The following is a 23,294-nucleotide window of genomic DNA, read 5'->3' as shown; positions in this document are numbered from 1 at the left end:
AAATGCCCTGCTCAAAAAAGAAAATTATGCAAGCATTTCTAGACAAATACATTTTAGAATTAAAGCAAAAAAAGAGCTGCCATAGATTGGAACACTCACAAGAAAAGAATTAAGAAAAGTATCAAAAAGACACATTCAAAAAGTTGTGTTAACGTCGCGTATACCCTATTGTGGGAGTGGTTACTGCTTTGAATGCATGCTGCTGTCTTCATGCATGGTTCCGTAATTTGATTCTTCATTTTATCTTCCATTCCAAATTAGTGTATTTTGCTTTTTTGAATACTACATTTTAACAGATGTGAAACAAATCTGCATCAGTAAAATCCAATCAATTCTCACAATGAGGGTGACTTTAGACAAACCGTAGTCATAAACCAGGAGTAGACAATTTTCCTCTGCAGGCAGCTACAGCCTGTCTCCTTCATGTGGTTCAATCTACTTTCGAAGAAACTGTAATACTGACAGAAAAGTGAGGACTGGGATTAACTGACAACCTGCACTTTTAACTTGACAGAGAGAGAGAGAGGGAGAGAGAGAGGGAGAGAGAGAGAGAGAGAGAGAGAGAGAGAGAGAGAAAGAGAGAGAGAGAGAGAGAGAGAGACTTACACCAGCAAACAAACTTCTACTTAACAATAACAAAGTGAGTGGTTAGTACTGTTGTAAAAAAATATGTATTTTTGTTTGCGTAACTTACAGCCACAATCCGGGTGAGCCAAGTGCGTCCGCTTCTGGACTCCAGAATCGCATCTTCCTCAAGAGGAAGGAAGAGGTGGACGAGCAAGTTGGAGCGTATTGTTTCAATGCGCAGGAAGAGAGTGCTGCATTTCTAGATAATTATTCTGAGTAAATTCCGTACTGGATAATGTTATTATTTTATGGCCATTTTTTTTAATGAGAGAAATCCCTGAAAACATGTTTTCATTTTTAATCATATTTTAATGGGTGCTCAGACAAAATGTAGGGATGCTTGAGCCCCCCTTAAAGGGCTTATCATACCTTTGACGTCACATAGATAAATAATAAGGCGATAAACTAACTGGGTCATGTTTTAAAACACACTTGTATTTTGTTCACAACAGTTGCAGGTGTGCCAGAATGTATGACTTCATAGAATATTTTAAAAATGCAAAGAAAAAAATGACTATAAATAAAATAGAAACATTAAAAAATTATAATCAGTCAATTTTATTAAATGTGTCATATCTTTATGTTAAAATTTTAGGTAAAAAAAAAAAAAAAAAAAAAAAACTGCCTGATTCATCAGGTTCCCATGCTGCTGAGCAATAACATAAGACTTCCTTCACAACAAATGCTTTGAACTAAAGCTGAAAAGCTCAAATACAGTTTCCATCTGTAAGCCTGTCAGTACAGACAAAGTGTTTACACTGATTACAATAGTTGTTAGTATCATGCTACAACAACAGTTATGACAACAGTCAAAATACATTAGTCATAAGCAGTTGATGATGAGAAATTCCAGAAAAAACGCAATAAAGACAAATTTTAAAAGGTTGTATCCATTCAGAGTTGGGGGGGGGGAATCATCTATGCACCTGTCTGTGTACAACATGCACAATAAAGTAAACGCTTGTTGTGAACATAAGACATTTTGGAGATTAAATGCCACAACAATAATTTTACCCTGTAAAACACAGACATCAAGATCACACATAGCTTGGAATAAAATACGTTAAGAATTTGCATTCAGGCTGACCCTTCTCGGAAAAAGCGACAACGGCCAAAGACGAACAAACTCGAGCTACAAAAATGGTCATCATGAATAGATGGGTGGTGGTGTCCCAGTCATGGTAATGTCCTTTGTAGAGATTTCTAGCTTTATGCAACAGATAAAAGACAATGTGTTGGTTTTCTGCTCTGTCCAATTGACATTTACGTATCTGCTCACACCTTTAGTTTTCAATTTCACATCTTCTTCTTTTATACCTCAAGCAGTGATTGGCTGTGTTTTCCTGTGGGAGCAACAAAAAAAAAATCATTATGACATTGGTATTAAATTGGACATAGTCACACGTCTTCACAAAAACATTCTAAAGAATCAATGTTATTTCTGAATATTTTTTTGTTTTTAAGGTTTTCTTATTGACTTATGAGGTTGAGGAATATAAGCATATGCTACCCACTCATGCTTTGTGAGGGAGGCCTTATCGCAGGTGACCTCTGTGAGCTGCACGCTGTCTTTAGTTTGAACCCCTCCCATCTGCATACTGCCCCTTGGGGTGGACAAACCCTTCAGCTTCAATTCTCTGCACACACAAGGGGACAAAAATGTGATAAACTCCCAAGCACCGTTTCTTATTGACGATCTTATGTGACGTCGGAAGAACTTACCCATTTGTGCTTCCGTCTGCGCTTCCAAGCATTTTGAGGCCAGGAACTTTCTGGCCAAAGAGTTTTACGGCGATGGACATGAGCAGGCCACAGTGGTTTCTGTAGCAGCAGGTGGCATCTACGGCCAGGAATACCAGCAGGAAGAGGACTATGACGATGGCGACAACGCCGCCTTTGGTCATGCTGCTGCTCACTTTAATGAGAGGTGGCAGAGATAAGAGTCAAGATAATTTAATTCAAAGACAAATATGTGAACTGTCACAAGTGACACTGCATGGTCAAATGAATAGTTTGCCCCAAATTCAAAATATCACAAATTTCCTTCTTTGCTTTGCTTCTCTTTTTCAAACAACATTAAGTGGGATGTTTTTTGGTGGAATTCATTTCCAGGGTGAAACTCCCAGACGGTTACGTGGGTGGGAAAACGTCATCCAATCCTCAGCAGGACACTAGGTAAATTTTAACTTGCAGCTACCAACTAGTGCTATCTTCTAAAGAAAGTGAGAGAGTCACAGAGTCTGGTTGATAGGCTCACATACCAGGCTGTTCTCCAATGGTGAAGTTAAATCGGGAGGGGAGAGAAGAACCATTAGCATTGACGGCAGTGACCTCTATTTGATAATCTGATCCAAAAGACAGGTCCTGAAGGGAGATGGAATCAGAATCGGGCGACAGCTGCATCTCTTTCCACTCAGCTCCATCTTTGTCCTGACAGAGCATCAATTGATAGAGCGTTAGCGCAGACAAAGAGACAAAGTTTGAAAGAGGCAATTGGCAGAGCCGCTGTTACCTTTTGAAATCGTATGTTGAAATGCTGAATGGGCATACCACCATCATCACTTTGTTGAAGAGGGACAGAGATGGTGTTTTTGTCCAACTCTAGTTGTTTTAGAGACAAATTTGGAATATCTGGTTCACCTGCAAATAGGAAGTGATCGTCAAATCACTTTGCCTTCTGATGTGTAGAGGCAAAACGAGTTACAATTAGCAGTTTCAGCCTGTCATTTATCTACAGCATATTTATTGAAGAGGCTACAGTGCAGAATAACTTATTGTGTCCGCCTGTGGTTTTAGAATCCTCCACATCAGTGTGTACTTTACCGTCTAAGGATGGATGCCAAAGGTTTCGATGGTATCAGCAGCAGCAGTGATCAATGCCAGTTCGGATGATGGTGAAGTGAGTGATTTTTGTGAGAGAAATGAGACAAAAAGTGCAAGTTAGCAGTTGCTGAACAACAGTAAGCAATCCATCACATACTTGTACAGTGGAATTCATTCACTGAGTACTGAGGAAACAACAAAGAAATGATTCAGGCACATGTACTTACGCATTCCGAGTGTGCGGACAGACAATGTGTCAGAGAACAGTCCCACTCCCACTCTGTTCAAGCCAGCCAAACGCACTGCATATGATGTGTACTGCCTCAGGGGGGAGATTACTAAAGGACCTGGAAAGAAAACACAAACCCACACAAATCAACAGCAAACTCCAGATATCTATCATTTGTTAAGTCTTTACACATATGTGAAACTTAGACTTAGACTTAGACTTTCTTTATTGTCATTGAGAAAAAGAAACACAGCAGTGATTCATTTCACAGCGAAATGTCGTTGCCCAGTTCCGGAGTACAGCAATCTAACTCAGTCACTTGTTGAAAAATCAATGCTGTACCTGCAACAGGAACGGTGGTCTCTTGCCATTCTTCCGCTGTATTTTCCCTCCACTGCAAAACAAAGTTTGTGATCTCTGTTCCTCCATTAATTGGCAGGGTTTTGAGTGAAAGGAGGGCTGAGGCTGGGCCAGGGTAGATCTTTACGTAGCGAGGCATGTCTGCGTGTGCTGCGAGCAAAGAAAAAACAAACTAGTGTCAAACACAATTCAGCGGTTTTTGAACCTGGGATTTAAGTACATCTGCACATAATTATACTGACTTAAAACAAGGACTCTTACTGTGTATGGCAACATCCCTGGATGCATTGCCAGAGACGCTGACAGCCATGCAGGAATACAATCCTCCATCAGAGGGCATCACTTCCTCAATCACCATCTCACCCCCAGCCACATGGATGTGACCAGAGTCTGTGGCCTGAGACACAACGGAAACAATAGAAACTGTAAATACTCATATTCTTTGTCTTTTACTAATTTACCAAGACGCTGCTGTGTTCAGCTTGTTATGTGCTTGTTATGGACTAGACACATGTGTCTGTCTCTAACCAGTGTACGCCCATTGTGCTTGTTGAGCCAGTGCAGCTCAGGCTGAGGGTGCCCTGAGACGTTGCAGAACACGGACACACGCTTGCCCAGTGATACGCTCAGCTGCTCATGCGACACAAACACCTCCGGGGCCTCTGGAAGTAGGGAAATGAAAAGGCCTCCATTAGCACAACCTCACTGGAATCTCACCAAGCAGATCATATCCAAGAATCGAATCAGAGCAACAATTCAGGAACTGAACGGACCAAAGACGTGAAGCATAATGGTGGCGTTGCTCTTTCCTATCTTGTTGGTGACCGTGCAGACATATTCTCCATAATCTGCCCTGCCAACAGACGATATCAACAGCTGGCTCCGGTCTGAGTTAAAATGATGACGAGAAGGGTCAGACGAGGTGGGCCTGGGTGAAGGAGACACAGATGCACTGTTTCAAAGTTACGTTTCCAGACCACATCGTCTCTCTCTTCATTCTTTGCACACACAATTGAATTGCAGATAAGACAAGAAGGGAAGCGATGCCACATCACATTAACAACGCTGATGAGGAAATGTATCCCCCTACGGCTGCTGGCACACTGACAAGATTTCACTGTAAATTAGCAAGCCTGAAAATCTACTAACTATACAGGCTGACATGCTAAACTGTAAATCATCAGACTGAAATAGGAAAGTTGCACTTGTTCTCCATATGGAGCTTGTGAAGACACAGGCGCAGTAATGGGACTTTTAAAAGACATGAGTGAGTTTTAATAAGTCCGAACTTACGTGGTCCACGTGATGTTGGGTGTAGGGTGACCTTCCACAAAGCCCTCTATGGACACATTGGTGTATGGACCAGCCAAAACCTTCTTCTCCTTTTCTCTCAGATGCACAGTTGGAGGAACTGAGTGATTTTATCATGTGTTACTATGACTTGAAAGGAAACTCGATACATTTTCATATTTCAGTTTCAACACCCTGGGAAAATTTCAACATTTGAAGCAAAACTGACCATTGACAACAACCGAGACTGCAAGTTCTTTATTGATAGGCCTTCCTCTGATCTTAGCTTTGCAAACGTACGTTCCAGCATCGTTTCTTGTCACCATTTCAAAGCGAAGCGTGTTGTCCTGCTGACGTACACGTCTTCCCTCTAGAGTGAGAGAGGATGCAGAGACAGAGTGAGCACGACATTTTACAGTGCTGGGTCTGAAAAAATAACTGTACAGTATTTCTCCTACCAGCAGTTGTGATTTCTTGCTTGTCCCTGAACCAGATTGCATCCACTGCTGGTGCACCAGTCACCAGACAAGGCACAATGCCAACTGTGCCCTCTAGAAACTCATGGTAGGTGACGGTGTTTCCAAATGATGGACCCTCTTACAAAGAAATGGAAGTTAAAGGTGAGTATTCTGCGTGCAAAAGAGCCAACAAAATATAAAAACAAAACAATAATGATGTCATTTGCATACCATAGATGAACAGCTCAGTGGTGATTTCGTCATCGTTTCCACTATCAAACTCACAGTGACAAGTGTATTTGCCCGCATCCTGCATGCTGGCACTTGTGATTTTCAGTGATGAGGATCCCTCGTCTATTTTTACCACCTTTTCCTCATCCACAATTTCCTTGCCATCCTTGAACCATGTTATATCTCCATCACCCCCATCTTGAACACAAGAGGTGAAGAAAAGTGTGGGTGACCAGTTTCAGCTTTTTTCTTTCTTTCCTTCTTGAAGAGTAATCAAATCAACTCACCTTTGCACAGCAGTATGACCTCGGCTCCCACCGGAACATTTGGATTGCCAACTATCTTCAATTTTGCATCTGGGGAGAGAGAAGAGAGGGTTTGTCCTTGGCCCTTTTCTTTTTCTTAAAAAGCAACCGCACCCATGTATTCTGCCAGCCACACTGTCATCGTTGCAATTAATACTAATCATTTTATTGCAAGAACCCAATTGAATCACCAATCACTCACTGAACAATATGTCTTATTTTCTAGTTCTTGTAATTTAGGATGGATTCAAAATCTGCTGAGCCTGAAAAAGATCATAAAACTGGTGTTTTCCCTTTGATTCTTCAGTGACTGAAGAACAGTCACAACAACAACCACAACAACTACAACTACATTACTACATTAATACTTTCACAGAAAAAGAGCTTTGTATCACTTAAAGTGAATGAAAAGGGAAAAAAAGCATCAGAAGCACTAAATAAAGCAAAAGCCCACCACCTTACACATTTACACCAAAATGTCAATAAAATCATTAGAATGCAAGCTTTGTATCTTTCTGAAATAAACCAACCAGGCAGTGTATAAAACATCACATCCCTTTCTGATGAGATTAGACTACAGTCCATCTTACCTATTTTATACAGCAGCAGCAGCAGCAGCATGGCTCTCATAATGAGAGTGGGTGGCTTCATGTTCACCTGTTTGCAGCTCATCCTGTATGGCTCCAGCACAGCTTACTGTTTTGGTTTGGGTTTTTTTGTCTCCAGATTCTGACAGAACAAGGGTGCAACAGTGCAGAATGATTGATGTTTGTTGGGGGGGGGTGAAAAACAGCCACCAGAATGAGTAAAAATCCACCTGCAGACACCAAATTTCACTCTAACAAGCAGACACCTGTTGTTCCATATCATCCCAAAGAAGTGAAATAGGTTGAGGGTCTGTGTGAGGAGTTATATAGCGACAGAACAGGGATGAGAGGAGGAGAGTGGTGGGGGAGGGAAGTAGAGGGAGGGAAAGAAGGCGTTTGTCTCTCATCCCTCCTAAACAGAGTCACAGTCGGTCATTCACAACAAGGAAGTGATGAAATCCCTGTCTCCCTCTTTGGTCTTATTTCAATTCCTTTCACATTTTTTTGGTAAAAAAAAAAAACTTGTTTGATACATTTCCTCTATTTCTTTCCCTCTTCTTCTCTTCCCCTCTTTATTTCTCCTCTATCTCTCCTTCTGTTCGACCGGATGACAGCGGGGCAGGCAGCGGCCCCAGGGATTGGAAGGAAAGATATTTGTATCAGTCAATCTGATAATCTTTTTCTGTCGCGTTTAAAGAGGATGAAGTCTTTCCTGAACACATGGTTTCACAGTTGGCCTCAAAGAATGATAAATGAATTGATATTAGACTGTTGGGAAATAGCACCACACTGATTAAAGAAAGGTCTAAGTCATTTTAATTCAAGTATTTTCAGACAAATAAAGAAAAAATGCTGCCATAGGTCTGAACAACAAGGAAAAGAGTTTGTTTTTTTTAAGTACAAAAGAAACACATTATATTAATTCTTAGGGAGCATAAACTATTGTGGAAGTGATAGTGACTGTGTGCTTTCTGCTCTCTTCATGCATGGTTCTGTAATTTGCGGAAAGATTTGTGGAGAAATGTTTTGTGGGCGGGGCAAAACTGATGTGGCAGACAATTACATCCCTGAATCAGAAAGGTGGAAGGCTTTGATTATGAAGCAAAATCATCTTAATGATTCAATGAAAGATCAGTGATGTCACTGTAATGTACAGAGTGGAAGAATCAAAGTCAGAAGAAGAACAAATGAGAAGAATCTGACTTGAACAAACAGCAATGGGTTTCAAAATGGTTAAAATAAAGCCAGCTAAGTCTTCTGTTGAATTAAATGAATGAAACCTGTGGGCGTTAGTCACAGGGGTCTACGACGGGAAATGTGCCTGTTTCAAAAGGAAATACATTTTGTCGCATTCAAGGTAAAATTGTCAAACAGTGTCAACTTTTAGCCGAAGACTTGCAGTTTTTCTTCCTTTTCCTATTTTTGTGGAACCACCATGCGTATGCTGTGACATTGGCACAACCTTGATCTGAGCCGTATTACCGCCAGCTGCTGGTCAGCTTTTGTTCCTGTGGGTCCTGTAACTTCTGTTGGCCAACAGCCAGCCTCCCCCTCCCATCTACCCCTTGATAACCTATCAGTGTTTCCCAACCACCGTCCTGTGAGCCAATCAAAGGGTAAAGGTTCCTAGGGGGCTACCTATCAGGTTGATTATCAAGAGGTGCTATTATGGCTCATTACAACGGAGTGTGCTCATAATCATTGCTGCTAACAAGGACCATTAACATGGGTGGGCACACAGTGGCAGAGAGCTCTACATCACATTTTTAAATCTAGTTTAGTCATGTTATTTATCGAACAGATAAAATTCAAAATTTTGAGTTGGGTGTGACAATGCTCCTCCACAGGATTTGCTTTCTAAAATCAAAAAAATAAATGCAAATATAAATACTCTGAAGTAATGATATAACATGAAAATATAATGTGGGATTTACAAATGTTTTTTTTTTCTTCTGTTTTTAACATGTTTTGGATCCAGAGTCAGTAGCTGCACACAATAGAGCCACGGTGTCAATCTGTTAAACATGATTTGGCCACAGACACCCCCTTTAAAGGGCCATTGTGTTGCATTTGTGATAATGCACAGCGCAGTAACAAACAGAATTAAGCATATGTTTTCATAATATATGGAATTAAAAATATACACAACTTCTAACATATGTAAATGTGTTTATGACTGTGTATAATCACAATAACATTGTCATTGAAGCGTATGCATTACCTTAAAATAACCATTCATTCATCCATCTTCTATACCTGCTTTTTGCTGCATTAAGGGTCGGTGTACTTAAAATAACCAGTTCACAAAATCCATGTTATTATATTTGGCATTGGGTCTATTTCCTTGTGACCGTATGTTGCTATCAAAGCCCGGAAAGGACAAACGGCAATGTCTTATCATTTATTCCAATTCTGACGTGACTCAATATAGTGAAATTGAAATTCAAATCCAAATATTAAATGAAACAGTTTGTGCTTTGTTGAAATTGTAATTCTTCAAGACAAAAACTTAATAACTTAAAGGTCCAGGTCTGTGATTTATACATTTATACATACGTGTACGGTATAACATTGAAAAAGAGGGAGATCAAACATTTGTCTCACGGTTATACTAAATTTAGGTTGTGTAACAACTACTTGGGCTAAGACTAGCGCTGCCACATGGAATGCACTTAGTGGGAGACACAACGATTTGACAGCTGAAGACACAAAGACGAGACAGACAGGAAGGAGAGGGAGACAGATGGAAGCCGACTCTCGTGACAGCAGAAAACACACCCTCATTCAGTCATGTGAGGACACAGGAGAGACCTGTGAGCGTCCTGATTGTCCTCCAGGGTCTTTGGCGTACAAGGAGTGGTGTAGAAAACAGTGAAATCCCAAACTTTTTTTGGTGTGAGTAAAACATTTTTAGAGATGTGCTTTTGAGATCACTGCTTTAGACACTCACAAACCAGTGAGAGAGGACGGGCGCCCGCCCCTGCACGCTTGCATGATGTCAGCCTATGCTGCAACATAAAGAGGCAGGAAGTATTTAATGGTTACATGCACAGATAACCATCAGTGATTAGGCTGCAGATGAATGAACTGTATGCATGTTGGCCATTCAGCGTGATGACGTCAGCCACCCGCTTGACATGGTATGTGCGCAGTGTTGGCATATTTTACACATTTTGGTGAATGCTTTTCATATATTCTCTTTCCTCTCCAGACATTTCAAAATTTCAAAACTTTGAAATTAAATATCTAATTTGAAGTCTTTTCCTTTGCAACCTAATTTGCAATATTCACTCTGCTAAAAAGAAAACTGGTGATTCACATCAACTTTCCTTTAAATCTCAATTCTAAAATTTGAAATTTACGAGTAATCCTCACCTTACAATGCACCTAGATCACTAAGATTTCAGATGTGAAGTTTCACAGTTCGTGAGAAGCTCTAGCTGAAAGCATTTTCAATTGTTCGCCACATCAACCACTTTGCTTCTAAAGCTGCATTTCCATTTGCAGTTTTTCACAAAAGCGATATTTCTAAAATTTCGATTTGCAGTTGCATGCAGATGCAATTTGCATGTGTTTCCATTGAATGATGTAAATAGCGTAAGCCGTAAGGACGAGATTTTACGAGAGTTAACTTTGCTTTTGTTAGTTTACGTTTGTTTGCTGTCCAGAATGGTTGTTATATTTTTCTCTTTAATTACTTGTAAAAAAAAAAATAACACAACACACCATATTCACTTGAAGTGAACTGGTCACGTGACCGTGTAAAGGGTTGTCATGAGACTTTTGCGATATACCTCTATGTCGATACGTCTGGAAAAACCACCTCATGAGAGCGTGTAAACTTTTGAGGAACATTTGAGGATTTTTATTTTTTTCGAAGTTCAAGTGTTTCCATTACCAGTTTTTTATTGTGATATTTAGGTTTTGTGCAATTCTAGGGGTAATGGAGACAGGCTAGTGAAAACAGAATGCCACTGCTGCAAGCTACCATCAAAACCAGAATATTACAAAGACAAAATGCAGAAGCCTCCCTGCTGCTGGTGGGCGAGGATTGTGGCGTAGCACCGTTTTTGATGTTAGCTGAACGCAGTATGGCCCTGAAAACATTTCTCCAGAAAACACTATGATTAATTGAGCTGTTTCTTCAACTTATTTCCTTAAATATGTTTTCTCAATGACTTTCCAAGTGTTATTTGTTTTGTTTGTTTGTTTTAACTAGATGGCTTCAAAAAACAAGATAAGATGATTTTGGATAAGATTTTCATGTGACTTGATAATATTTGAAAAAAAAAGGACATTGTCAATGCAAAGTTAGACAGAAGCGACAACAACACTGTCACGTGAAACTCTTTTATTTAGTTTAGTCTGTTGTAAAAAATAAAACATTTTTCACAACAATAAATCGGAAAATAGGATATGTTGACTGATGTGTGACTTGACTATATATAGTCAGACAATTCATATAGACCAGATGCATTTTGAACAGGGTAAAATATTTATGTCATTGTGGCATTTCATATACAATGCTGCAACAATTGCAATTACCACAATTACAGTAATCCAAATACGGTGTAACCCTGGCTCGTGCAGTTTGCAACATCGTCACTATGACTAGAATAGCAGCTGACCTGTATACAAAATAAAAGAACCCTTCCGCTCTCCACCGCCATCCTATTGTTGTCGGGGTGACAGTTACTTCGACTGACTAATTTTATCCGCCATGTGTTTAGACACACCATGATGGTGAAGGAGATGACTCGAGGTCATCGAACCTGTGCACAGGCCAGCCTATTGTTGTCACATAAACAACCAATAAACAAACATGCATCTGTGTCTATTTCAGTCCGGTCGAGTGTTTAGCCAGATCCCGGCACCCACACATTTCTGCAGCTGATAATGGGAGTGACCGTTTCCTGGTGTTGCGCTCCTCTCCCTGTGACCTCTTCTGACATCCAGGAAGCTCGCAGCTGATTAGAGGACAGAGACAGACGACGCTGTCCACACAATAGTCTGTCTACTTGTCTCCATACTGTGTCTGTGTGCATGACACTGATCTTTTTGACTGACTGACGGTGACTGGGCGAGCGGAGGAGTTTGGTACCGGTCTTGTCTGTCATCAAATGGTGATGGCAGTCTAAACATTCCCGAAAGTCGCCATTAAGTCTCATCAGATCTTTCATCCGAGCGTTGAGCACATTAAAACACACGGAGGCAGATTCAGCCAGCGGATGTGCCAACGTTTTCCTTTTTTTCACCTCTAGCTGATCTGATTTAAAACTCTGCTTCAGTAACTTTAGACCCTGGGAATTGAAACGGCCAACACATTGAATAATTTGCCGAATAATTCTGGACCTTCAGTGTTTTATTAAAGTGAAACAAGGAGGACGTGTGACACGTTAAGGCAAAGCTTCTAAATTTGAATTAGTGAGTCAATTAGAAATGTGTTTCTTGACCAAATTTCAGTCAATGCTTATTTAATTTGTTTATGTTTTGTTAACTTGATGAATGAAAATGCACAGCAGCTTTTAGTTTTGTCTGAAGAGAGGCACTAAAATTGGAAATGTGTCACTCAGTCAGGTTGATCATCAGTCTGTCATCTGAAGCCACTCTGCTTGATTCAGCTGAGTCTAAGGTGGGCGTCTGTTGGTGTTACGTCACTGAAATTTAAAATACAATTAGCAACAACAATAGTAGGAAGACAGATGGCAAACTGCTACGCGGTCGACTCTTCCCGAAACCAGTGCACATTTTTAAAGTGTGCGGTTTGGCTAATCAACTGTCTTTTGTACACAAAGCATCAAAGCAGTGGCGCTCGTAGCAAACCTGTGCCAAAAATACTGCTTTATAGACCCTTTAGTTCACCCTGAAGTGTTGGTGAAAAGCTAGCACTCGTTCAAACGTGTCTTGGAACTGTTTAGGCAACATTTAATGTTTATTATTATTTACTACAAATATGAATGGTGCCATAATAAAATCCTCTAAGAGCAGAATACCTCAGTCGACAGAAACGGGAAGCTGTTGACTTTGTCACAGCTAGGCAAAACAAACAATATTTTCGCAGAATGAACCCATGTTTATTTGACTTTTGCTTTATTTTGCATGCCATCACGAGTGAATGGATTCAGGCCCAAACACTGCCAACAGCCAGCACTTTACTAGAACTTCCGCAAAGGATGTTTTCTTCCAAATACAAAAAGAATCTCATTTAAAAGACATTAAAACTGACTGAGATTCTGCACTTTAAATAAATGTAAGGCAATGTTTTTTTTAATTTATTTTATGAATGAACGTTGATCTAGTGAGGATTCCAGAAGTGGGTCAGAAACTCTGATGGACAGTGTTGATGATGTCGTTGGGCAAACTGGCACGTAAGCTCGCCACACCACATTACTTTAAGTTATTACAGTCGGCCTTATCGAATAGCCCCAAGTGTTGACCTGGAACTTTTCTTATGTTTAGCCGTCGCCTTGGGAGTTGACGATAGGAAAAGGGAAGGCTTCATAAACACATACACAGTAAACCTTCTTCCTTGTTATCACTCTCCCAAATAAGAAAATCACAGCACAAGGGCCAAATCAGGCCCCCCATGAAAACATTGTGAGAGTATATCTGTGTTGATCTTGGCCACCGAGTATCAGTGCCGTGTTTCTGATACAGCTGAGTTTCGGAAACAAGGCCCTGGCTGTAAGAGAGATAAAAGCAATAAGGTTTTAAACCTTGTGAGTGGCACGAGCTAATAAGTTGTTTGAGAAGCGGTGCATCAGTTCAATAAAATGAAGAAGCTTGAGTAGTCCAGTATTTTCCTTTATTCATGAATACATATATCTTTGTTAACAGCTTTTTTTGCATTGTTTTTAACTTTGAAATGGGATGAAGATCACTTTTTGTGTCAACGCTAACTTTAATGGGTTATGCAGGTTATTCAAATGTGCATGTTCTATCTATCACTGCTCTGGCAATGAGATATAGAAGTGGTCAGACCTACGTGACTTTTAAGTCATTAAGAGAGTTTGGCTGTTTATTTAGTTAAGCCTTTTTTTTGAGTCTGACTACATCCTATTGCGTTCTACGTTGCCACTTATAGCGTCATTGCCCCAACCTATCTCCAACCTACACACCCTCTCCCCGGCGTATGTTCTACCATGCATACAGGAATGCAGCCACGCTGATGACGCCATGAAGTGGCAAGCTCACAGCACCAGAAGTGTGAAGTGCAAAGTGACAAAGCCAACAAGAAAATTCAATGTAACATTGAGGCATCATCACCGATAGGAAGAACATACAAGCGAGCGGACAGCGTTTGTCCTCACGAGCCATTTGCCTCGAGGGCTTTCCCCCAGTCTGTACCTCCTGTTCCCCCAGGCTCTGTCTGACTACATGTCTGTGGCCCTACGTGACTGGCCCAGGGTCAGTCAGTGCCATTGGAGGCCGCCATGGCAGCAGATAACGCTAACTGGCATCCTGTTATTACCACTAATTGCCCCACAGCCCCGAACTGAGCAGACACCCTGGGTGGGGCGTGTCTGAGGAGCGTGTGTGTTTCTTCTGCGTGTGTGCAGGCCAAGTTAAAGTTTTGTATTACACTGACCTTGTGAGAATTTTTTTTTTTTCAATTGGTTACATAAGTGGATGGATTGAAAATAGAGCAGAAGATGTGGTGTGGAACAGTTTTGGTATTTTGTCTAAAACTGTCACAAAGTCAGAAAACCATCTTCACAACTTTTAGCAGCTTTTTGATTAATTAAATGACTTAAGCATCCACTATATAAACAGAAGTACAAATAGTCAAGACGTTTGGATACCACACAGATGTAAACTTTAAGGAAAATAATAATAAATTCAACCAAGTGGGGGTTGAAATAATGACTCGGAATGACTCTCTAATCAGAATTACAAACCCATTGTTTTGCATCATAACGTCATGAAGGCCCGCTGTATACAAGTTGGCCCACGGGATTGACAATGCATCAGCAGCCCTGGTGACTTGCCAGTGTCTTACAAAAAGGGATGTTTAGATGTTGCACTGTATGTTATCTCTGGTCTCTCTGCACATGTTCGACTCAGCTACACAGCCCAGGGGAGGTTGACAATGAACTCTATAGATCTAACAAGTGCAGACAAAGCCCCCCCAGTATTTACTCCTGTGTGCATAATAAGATTCATATCACATTTTCTGCAAATACGTCCCAGTGGTTGCAGCACTGTAGCCAGCGGCAGAAGCCAGTTGGCCTGCCTTTCAGTGAGTTTTTAAGAACACATTGAACACAAGTTCTAAATTCCTAATCAGTGATTTTGAAAGTTCTAAAACATGAGAAAAGCAGATGCTGCCTGCAAATTGTTTGCCTTACACGCAGAATTTCCAGTCTAAGTCTAACTCAATTTCATTCAATTTTGGGTGTAAACTGGAAAGTAAAAAGCACTGTCAAACAATCCATTATTTTCATCAAGATTAATCTCTGACTGTCCATAAATTAACTGGGATTAATCACATTTTAATTTGCATGTTTTCCTATTAATTCTTTTATTATGCTTTTCAAGACCGTTTTTATGTCCATATGTGAAGCAATTCTTACCAGAGTGTCTTGTTTGGGAACAAAGAAAGAATTTCCTTTTTGGTCTTTTGTATTATTATTTCTTTCACAACAGTGCATCTAGACGCGCTTATTATACTTAAGGAGTTCCAATTTGGTTCCTTTGTCAATTTCATACAGTTCCTGTGTGTGTGAACAATTATTCCCCATGACAGTAAGGTGTTCGATGGACCAGAGCATTCAGTTACCAACCATTTAGAAATTCAATCAGTAAGCTTCTTCAGTATGCCTTCAGCCACAGGTCTGCGGCGACTCCCCCCACACACATACCTATATTTGTTTGTATACACATTTATAATTATTTATGTACAAATGCACACATATATAATAAAAAAAACCTCTTTCGAGAAAGAAAGAAAGAAAGAAAGAAAGAAAGAAAGAAAGAGTAAAAATCTTTAGTAGTTAATAGTGCCAGATTTAAGACAGAACTGCGGTTACAGCAGAGATTCGATCACTCAATCACATATATGTATGTATATATATACATGTATATATTGAACGGTCCTGATATTGTTGACTGACCATTTTAAAAACCTCAAATCTTTCAGTGCTTCATTTCAAAAAGTTTTACTCATCAAAAAGTCTTTGTGTCTGTCCTTCTGGGGAACTTATCGGATAAGGGTGGGAATTGCTGGGGGGCAATAATATCAACAGACTTTACAACTGACTGGCCAACTGACTTTAAAAGATTACAGAGTTACTGCTGGTTATCTTGCATGAGAGCATACGTCTGTGTTGATGAGACAAGGGCATCAAAGCTGGCCGGCATCCTGTGGGCAGCCCAGGGCAGGACCACTGGGCACATGGCGGCAGCGAGGTGGGTGTCCTGGGGCAGGCACCACACCGTCTGCATCCACATACGCACACGCACATACACACACAGACACAGACAATCCTCTACAGGCTCAAAAGGCCACCATCTAATTGACGTGGTGTCAGAACTCTGGGGATGGACAGATGGGAGGTACAAACACAAGCACACGCATCCTATGCCACAATATTAGCTCACGCAGCAGATACAAAATGCGGTGCTGTGACAAGGGAGGCTTTCTGTCCTTATTTAATATGCTCAAACTGCATTTGAACACTGAATGCACACACACATAGTTCACATGGCATGTGAACTATGATAGAGGTGGTCAAGAACTCTGCTTCATACATTACGGCAGGTTAATTATAGAGCACAGAATTGAATCCAGATTGTAAAGTGAGTTGAAAAGTTTCAGATTTAGTCATAGTCGTATGGTGATAGTGAATTAAATTAGAATACCCAACAAAAATGTGTGAAACATTAGATATCTAACATCTTAATGTAAAGTAAACATCTTAGGTTCATTAAAAAAAAAAAAAAAAGAAGAAGAAAAAATCATGAAATAGATCCAAACATAAAAATCGTGTTTCAGGAATTATATTCAAAAGAGCAGCAACGCAACATAGAGCATGCACAGCCTCTATAGATGAAAACTTATTGCGTCACATTTTTATTTTATAGTCTCCGTTAAGGGTTAAGGGATGAATGTCGAAACTGCAACCATGCTGTTTGGCTGCCATCTACTGGCTGAAGATAGTGCATGTCAATTCTCAGAGATGCCAGAAAATATTAGTCATGTTGGAGTGGTGAGGTTATGCGGCTCCATGAATGCACCGTATACCAAACACAACTTCAGCAAATTGGTATTGGCAAGTTTTCTTTTTTTGTTTCTGTGGGCAAATTGGAATGTCAGAGGTAACACATTACAAAGAATAAAACGTTGCCTTTAATTCAATATTTTATGAAAACAGTTACATAAAAATATCAAACTGTCCAAAGCAGATCAGATTTGATGCATATTTTAAAATGACAGTGTTTTATGTATTTTGTTGAATTCTACTTCAACAATAGCCATGCAAATAAAGTATGCTCTGTGAAATAGTAAGTATCTAATGCTGATATTAATAATTTGAAGCATATTGTAAAAACACACGTTTAGATTCAAAGTGGAAACAAAAAATAATAATTAGATTTACACATTTTTACAAATTTGTTGACTATTAGAGTGATTTCTTCTTGGACATAAAAAGAAAAAAGAAATAGCAAATTGATAAAATAGTAGTTAATTCAATTTAATTCAATAATTTGTTAATTCAGAAATAAACTAATTATAATGGGATAATAATAATAATGGGCAAACAGCCCTTAAATCTCCCACCAAACATTTTGATTGGGATATTTCAGTAAACCTATTTTTTTCTCTTTCTTTCTTTCTTTTTTTTTTAAGATTTTTAAGCCATAAATTTCAATAAAGCACTTGATTAATTTTCTTTGCTCAGTTCATTCCTATGCATGTTTGATAGCATCACACTTAGCATCATGATAGCATCAGATCTGTCAGTGCCACTCCCGTGGTGCATGATCTTTTTTTCCCATAGGTCTGTCTGATTGAGATCTGGTGACTGGCGAGTTCAGTGAAGGACGGTGAACTCACCGTGAGGTTAAAAAAAAAAAACATTTTGAAATTACATTAAAGTAGCGGACATGATGTCTGCAAGATACGGAGCATGTAGGTGGGAGAAAAACTCTAAGCATACCCAGAAAACATTCCTACTTCATGACACCAAGTCATGGATCCTTGCTTGATATAAGGCAAGAAGTTTGGTATCTAACTTGCTTCTTTGCCTGCACATGACAACAACAAGCTACCGAGAAGTTCAAAAAAAGAACGCAACGTTAAAGCAAGCAAACCAACCTACTACAACTTCTGTCAACGACTGTCATGGGCCTACGGTGTAATTCACTTACGCGCCACTATGTTTCAAATGAATATACTTGAAAGCAGACTGAAGGCAGTTGAAGTCATGGAGTTGGTTATTTTGTTTATATTAGATAAGGTACAAGGATACAGGATATTAGATACAAGGATCGTTGTTGTTTTATTTGTTTTATTTGTTTATAAGTCACATGCTTGTTTTTATGCTTAGATTGCTTTCAGTAACATTTCAGTTTAAGTATAGGTATAGTTTATTATGTTTTTTGTTGTTTTTTTTTACTTAGAAGTGTCAGGTTTACAAAAAAGTGTGTACCGGTACTTTTACATACCAACATATCAGTGAGACTATAATATCAGTGTATCATTTTACTCAGTCGATAATGAAACTTCTAAAATTATAAGATTGAAATATTTCATTTCATTTTTATATATGATGTAAAAGTAAGGCATTTCTTTGCATTTGTACTTGCTTTTGTTTTTGCCAGCTGTCTTTTGTGCACTGTTCTCAGCCATTAAAGTAAATATTCAGTGGGGGAGCTACTACAGGAATGACATCACAGTCATCTGCACTCACTGTGGTGTAAACACGGAAACATGGAATGTTTCTGCAAACAATTGCATAAACTGTCATTTAGCTGCTTTGGGTAAATATTACTCATTCCAAACTCCAAGGCAGAGTGAAGCTCTCATTCTGCAGCTCTTTCTGAAGGACTGATTTGAATCTCTGTAGTTGTTCCGGAGTGAAATGGTTTTTCCAGTCTCCAACAACACCTGGGACGAGAACAGGAACACAGCAACTCTTATTTAAAATTAATAAAAAATACTCCAAAAAATAGAACCAAACTCCAAAGCTCACATGCCGGATTTAATGAAATACCAGCATCAACAGGATTCATCAGAGTAACTGAAAGCAAACAGCTCACCTTTCCTGAGGAATGGAGATATCTCACTGTCCATCAGTTCCCGAGGGACCAGTTTGAAGTTGGACATTTGGTTGTCTTTCATGGCCTTGAAGGAGCAATGCTGTGCTATCTTTTGGATGACGTCTTCACTGAGATCACGCTCGAGAAAATCTGACATGCGCCTCAGAGTTGCAGGGAGGTCCTGAAAGAAGGGATGATGCACACGGGTCCCTCAGTTTATGGGAAACAGATAATTGTATAAAAACTCTGTCTTTACGATGGATGTTCTTATTTGACTTTGCAAGGAGATGTTTCTTCAAGTCAATGGTCTCGATAAAAGTGATAATTCTACCAAAAAGTGAAAGTTCAGTGTGTAAAATATTTGAAAAACAAAAAACAAAAAGGCATTATAATTCCGGCTGCCTTGCATGACAATGTCCTAAAGCTTTGCTGCCTAGGCAAACGAACATCAAGACGCATCAGCCAATCAGAAAGAGGCGAGACACACCAGCTGCGTTTCCATTATCCCTAGAATTGCGCAAAACCTAAATATCACAATAAAAAGCTGGTAATTGGAACATCTAAACTTGGAAAAACCTCTCAAATATCACAAAAAGTTTTTTATGGTCTCATGAGGTGGCTTTTCAGACATATCGATAGAGAGGTATATCGCAAAAATGTCATGGAAACACTTTTTTTGCATTTACATATCACCGGATGTGACGTACACGCCATCCTCCTCAAAGTGGAGTCGCGCACGGGACGAGATTTTACAAAAATTACGGCTTGTGTGCTTCACACCAGTCAATGGAAGCACCTGCAATTGGCAATTGTACTTTGTACATGTTCTTTTTATATAGCGGTCTATGGGGAAAATGCTTTTTGGGCCGTGTGGGGTTTTGGCTGCAGTACTATGAGTGGCCACTGGGGGGAAAAGCCCCTAAAAACATTTTCTAACCCAATAATACCGATTCTTCAGTTGTGCAAACAGAAGGAACATCATCCACTACAAACTAATTGTGGTTAAGAAGCTCTTTCAGAGACTGTTGTTAACCTTTTTCATGACACCATCACATTATGAATGGGCAAAATGAAGTCTTGTTTTACTACCTGAACCATCTCTTCATATGTGATGTACATAATTCTGTCTCCCAGCTCACTGTGCTTCCAGCTCTTCACATGATCTGTCCATTTTCCAAACAGCACTGCAGACAATAAAGATTAAAGTAAAGACCATCACCTTTTAAACCCTATTTTAAGATGATGAACAAAATGAAAATACATATACGTTTGGGACACAGTTTTAAAATAAAGCAGCATAATTTGATAAATAGTATTAATTATTAGACTTAATTGATAAATGGAATTGATTATTGCATAAGGGCAAAAATGTATAATGAAAATGGAATAAGTTCCAAAAATAATAATATTAGTTAATGACATTGTATGTAGCACAAGCTGAGCAAAACCCAGACATTGCAAGGAATTTTATAAAATTCCCCCCAAACATAATTTTAAGACCCAAAAGGACAACATATCTCGGAAATGGAGGGTGTACGGTCACCCACCCAAGCACTACTGACATTTAGAATCAGTTAAATTAATTGAAAGTTGGCTTTTGCCTTTTGCCTTTTACCTTTCCCCTCCAAGAATTTGTCCACAAACTCATCAAATGTCCCTGGATCGTCAAGGAATCGAGCCATTTGGTGGAAGTAGTATGAAGACACAATGACATCCTTGGGGTTCCTCATGACATAGATCACCTGTGGCATAAATAAAGGACATGCAACATCTTGTCTGATTGCCTTACAAAGAGAACAAAGCAAAAGGTGCATCAACCCTAGATCATTCCAAATGAGAATAGAAAAGAAGCAGAAAATGATTCAGGGTTGTATCTGCTGTCATCCAAGTGAGAAAACAAAACAAAACATGCTGTCCGTTGGAATGTGAGAACTGCTGTAAACTTGCATTTCTCAGAAATTGCTTAAACATTTACCTTGGCTTTGGAGGCTAGGAAGGAGGGAGGCATGAGTTGGTAAGGAAAGTGTGTGACCATTGCACGCGGATTGGGCAGCTGATCCACAACCAGCGCTAATCTTTTCTCCTCCAACCAGGGGACCCTGTCCCAGTTGGGAATGGTGTGGAGCGGTGTCAGGTCCCCGCCATTCAGCACCAGAGGGAGGATCTCCTGCATCCAGATTGTACCTGCAGAAAGGAAAAATGGCAAGTTAAAAGGCTAATATAGTTTTAAGGGGGAAAAGATAATAATAATAAATCCCCTCAGTGAGGTTGTCAACTTTGCTGAACTGACGCAATGCGATCGGAATCAACAGTCCAAACCACAAGAGTTGCAAGTAAAGATAATGAATGAAACGAACTTACTAAAAAAAAAAAAAAAAAAAACAGTCTTCAGAAACACCGACCTGACTTCGGGTACGTGACAACCACAACATCGCTGTCTTTTAAACGAAATTCCTGCGCAAACTTGAGGCTCTCGGCAGAGTGAGTTTCTTTGGGCAACAGGAGTCCGTGATACAGCAGAGACAGATCGCCGGGACACTCAGTGAGAGAAACCAACGAAGCCATGTGTAATTCCACCAGTGTCTTCGCGAAAAGATGGAGACGTAATTAACCTTAGGACCCGAAAAGTCACACTGTGATTTTCGCAAGCAAGCGCAGGTCCCGGAAGTGACGGACGCCACCTCCATTATCTGCACTGATCTAGGGGAACCTGTTGGGTCACGTCGTCTACGGTGGGTGGAGGCACCGCTGCTCGTTGCCTCTCGGCAACAGTTTGCTTCATTCAAAACATCTTTAAAACGTTATGATTCCTATCATGCTTCGTCATGTTTATTTATTTATTTCTTTTTTTTTTTTTTTTTTTTTTTTTACATCCTTAGTTCTATCGTCATCCCTTTTCAAAAGACGTAAACATAATCTATTGTTTTGATTGAGTATAATTCCATGGTAAATTTGGTATTCATGCCACAAACACAGCTTTGAAGCATTTTTGTCATTTCTTGTTGAAAGAACAAAAACAGCAACAAAGGGTGTGTCCCGCGGTGAGTGTAATTATCAAAAGGTCATGTTTTGTCACTTTGGAGTTGAAAAAAACGACACACGCTTTTCATCCCTCCTACCCTCACCCCCGTTTTAAAATTAGTTTTTCCCTTCACCGTTACTTAAAAATATGAACATAAAATAAAAAGTAAATGCAGTTTTGTGTTTAGATAAATTATTAAATGCATCACTATTTGATCAGCATCTGATCAGCTTTTCTAAAACACATGCATACACTGTAGGCATAACTGACTCACATGCAAATACAAAAATACATATATAAAATGTCTGTTCATTCAAGTTAATTTCAATTTCTTATTATTTTACTGCATGGCAACTCTGCCAAACATGCTGCACGCTGGTGTATCATTAACGTGTGTATCATTACAGGTAGATAAGTCAAAGTGGTGCTCTGAATAGACCCTAGTAAATTTGAACAATGCATGGTGGAAAATGTAAAAAGATTTTTCATTTTTGGAACAAACCTTGACCCAGTAGCAGAACTGAGCAGAAGTGAGACAGCTGAGAGAAGAGAAGAGAAGAGAAGAGAAGAGAAGAGAAGAGAAGAGAAGAGAAGAGAAGAGAAGAGAAGAGTGACAGTCTACCTGACTTGGGGTAAGTGACAGCAAACACATCGGAGTCCTTCACGGAGAAGTTCTGCGCGAATTCCAGGCTCTCAATGCTGTGCGCCTCAGGGGGCAGAAAAATACCTCGGTAGTGAATGTACTCACAGGAGCACATGGCGGCTGGCTTCAGGTGCTTCCTGGGGAGTTTTTTTGGGGGGGATTTTATATTTAACGCTTGCTTTGCTGTTCCTTCACTCCTTCACTCACTGCCCTGCCTTCCCCTCCTGGCCGTCAAATGCGAGGAAATATGAGCCGCTGTCTAAAGTGGGGCTGTTTGCGCGCATCTCAGCTGTGCTCACCGTCACACCCCTCTTATTCTCCTGGGCAGTCACATGACCAAGTTAATGTCGCTGCAACCTTCCCCTCTGTCGAGACAAGTTATTCCTTTCAGCGGCCACGGTGCACATACAGAAAGCGGTGTGTGCATGTATTAGGTACCAGACAAGCCCATTGTGTGC

General features: G+C 39.9%; 2 protein-coding genes across 3 annotated transcripts; both read right to left on the bottom strand.

The window, feature by feature from the left end:
* Positions 1 to 1,041: 1,041 nt before the first annotated feature.
* Positions 1,042 to 7,221, bottom strand: LOC142879550 (neural cell adhesion molecule 1-like). Its single transcript, XM_076012910.1, has 16 exons — positions 6,914 to 7,221; positions 6,306 to 6,374; positions 6,019 to 6,216; positions 5,788 to 5,925; positions 5,559 to 5,699; positions 5,333 to 5,450; positions 4,813 to 4,967; positions 4,568 to 4,701; positions 4,301 to 4,436; positions 4,022 to 4,189; positions 3,678 to 3,797; positions 3,140 to 3,267; positions 2,889 to 3,057; positions 2,350 to 2,542; positions 2,142 to 2,264; positions 1,042 to 1,970 (listed from the first exon to the last, which is right to left on the bottom strand). Exons 1-16 carry the CDS (start codon positions 6,993 to 6,995, stop codon positions 1,946 to 1,948), a joined length of 2,097 nt encoding a protein of 698 aa, XP_075869025.1. The 5' UTR covers positions 6,996 to 7,221; the 3' UTR covers positions 1,042 to 1,945.
* Positions 7,222 to 18,750: 11,529 nt separating this feature from the next.
* Positions 18,751 to 23,107, bottom strand: sult2st3 (sulfotransferase family 2, cytosolic sulfotransferase 3). Of its 2 annotated transcripts, none has more exons than XM_076012753.1 (6): positions 22,816 to 23,107; positions 21,147 to 21,355; positions 20,787 to 20,913; positions 20,261 to 20,355; positions 19,172 to 19,352; positions 18,751 to 19,019 (listed from the first exon to the last, which is right to left on the bottom strand). In XM_076012753.1, exons 1-6 carry the CDS (start codon positions 22,949 to 22,951, stop codon positions 18,904 to 18,906), a joined length of 864 nt encoding a protein of 287 aa, XP_075868868.1. In that variant the 5' UTR covers positions 22,952 to 23,107; the 3' UTR covers positions 18,751 to 18,903. The 2 variants fall into 2 exon arrangements, with proteins under 2 accessions (XP_075868868.1, XP_075868867.1); XM_076012752.1 differs by lacking the exon at positions 22,816 to 23,107 and adding an exon at positions 21,574 to 21,843.
* Between the last annotated feature and the right edge of the window lie 187 nt (positions 23,108 to 23,294).

This window comes from Nelusetta ayraudi, unplaced genomic scaffold, assembly GCF_046127955.1.
Source record: "Nelusetta ayraudi isolate G7.1 ecotype Tasmania unplaced genomic scaffold, CSIRO-AGI_Nayr_v1 ptg000136l, whole genome shotgun sequence".
NCBI classification, from domain to species: Eukaryota; Metazoa; Chordata; class Actinopteri; order Tetraodontiformes; family Monacanthidae; genus Nelusetta; species Nelusetta ayraudi.
Note: the sequence above shows the minus strand (reverse complement) of the source record. Positions and strands in the feature narration are given on the sequence as shown.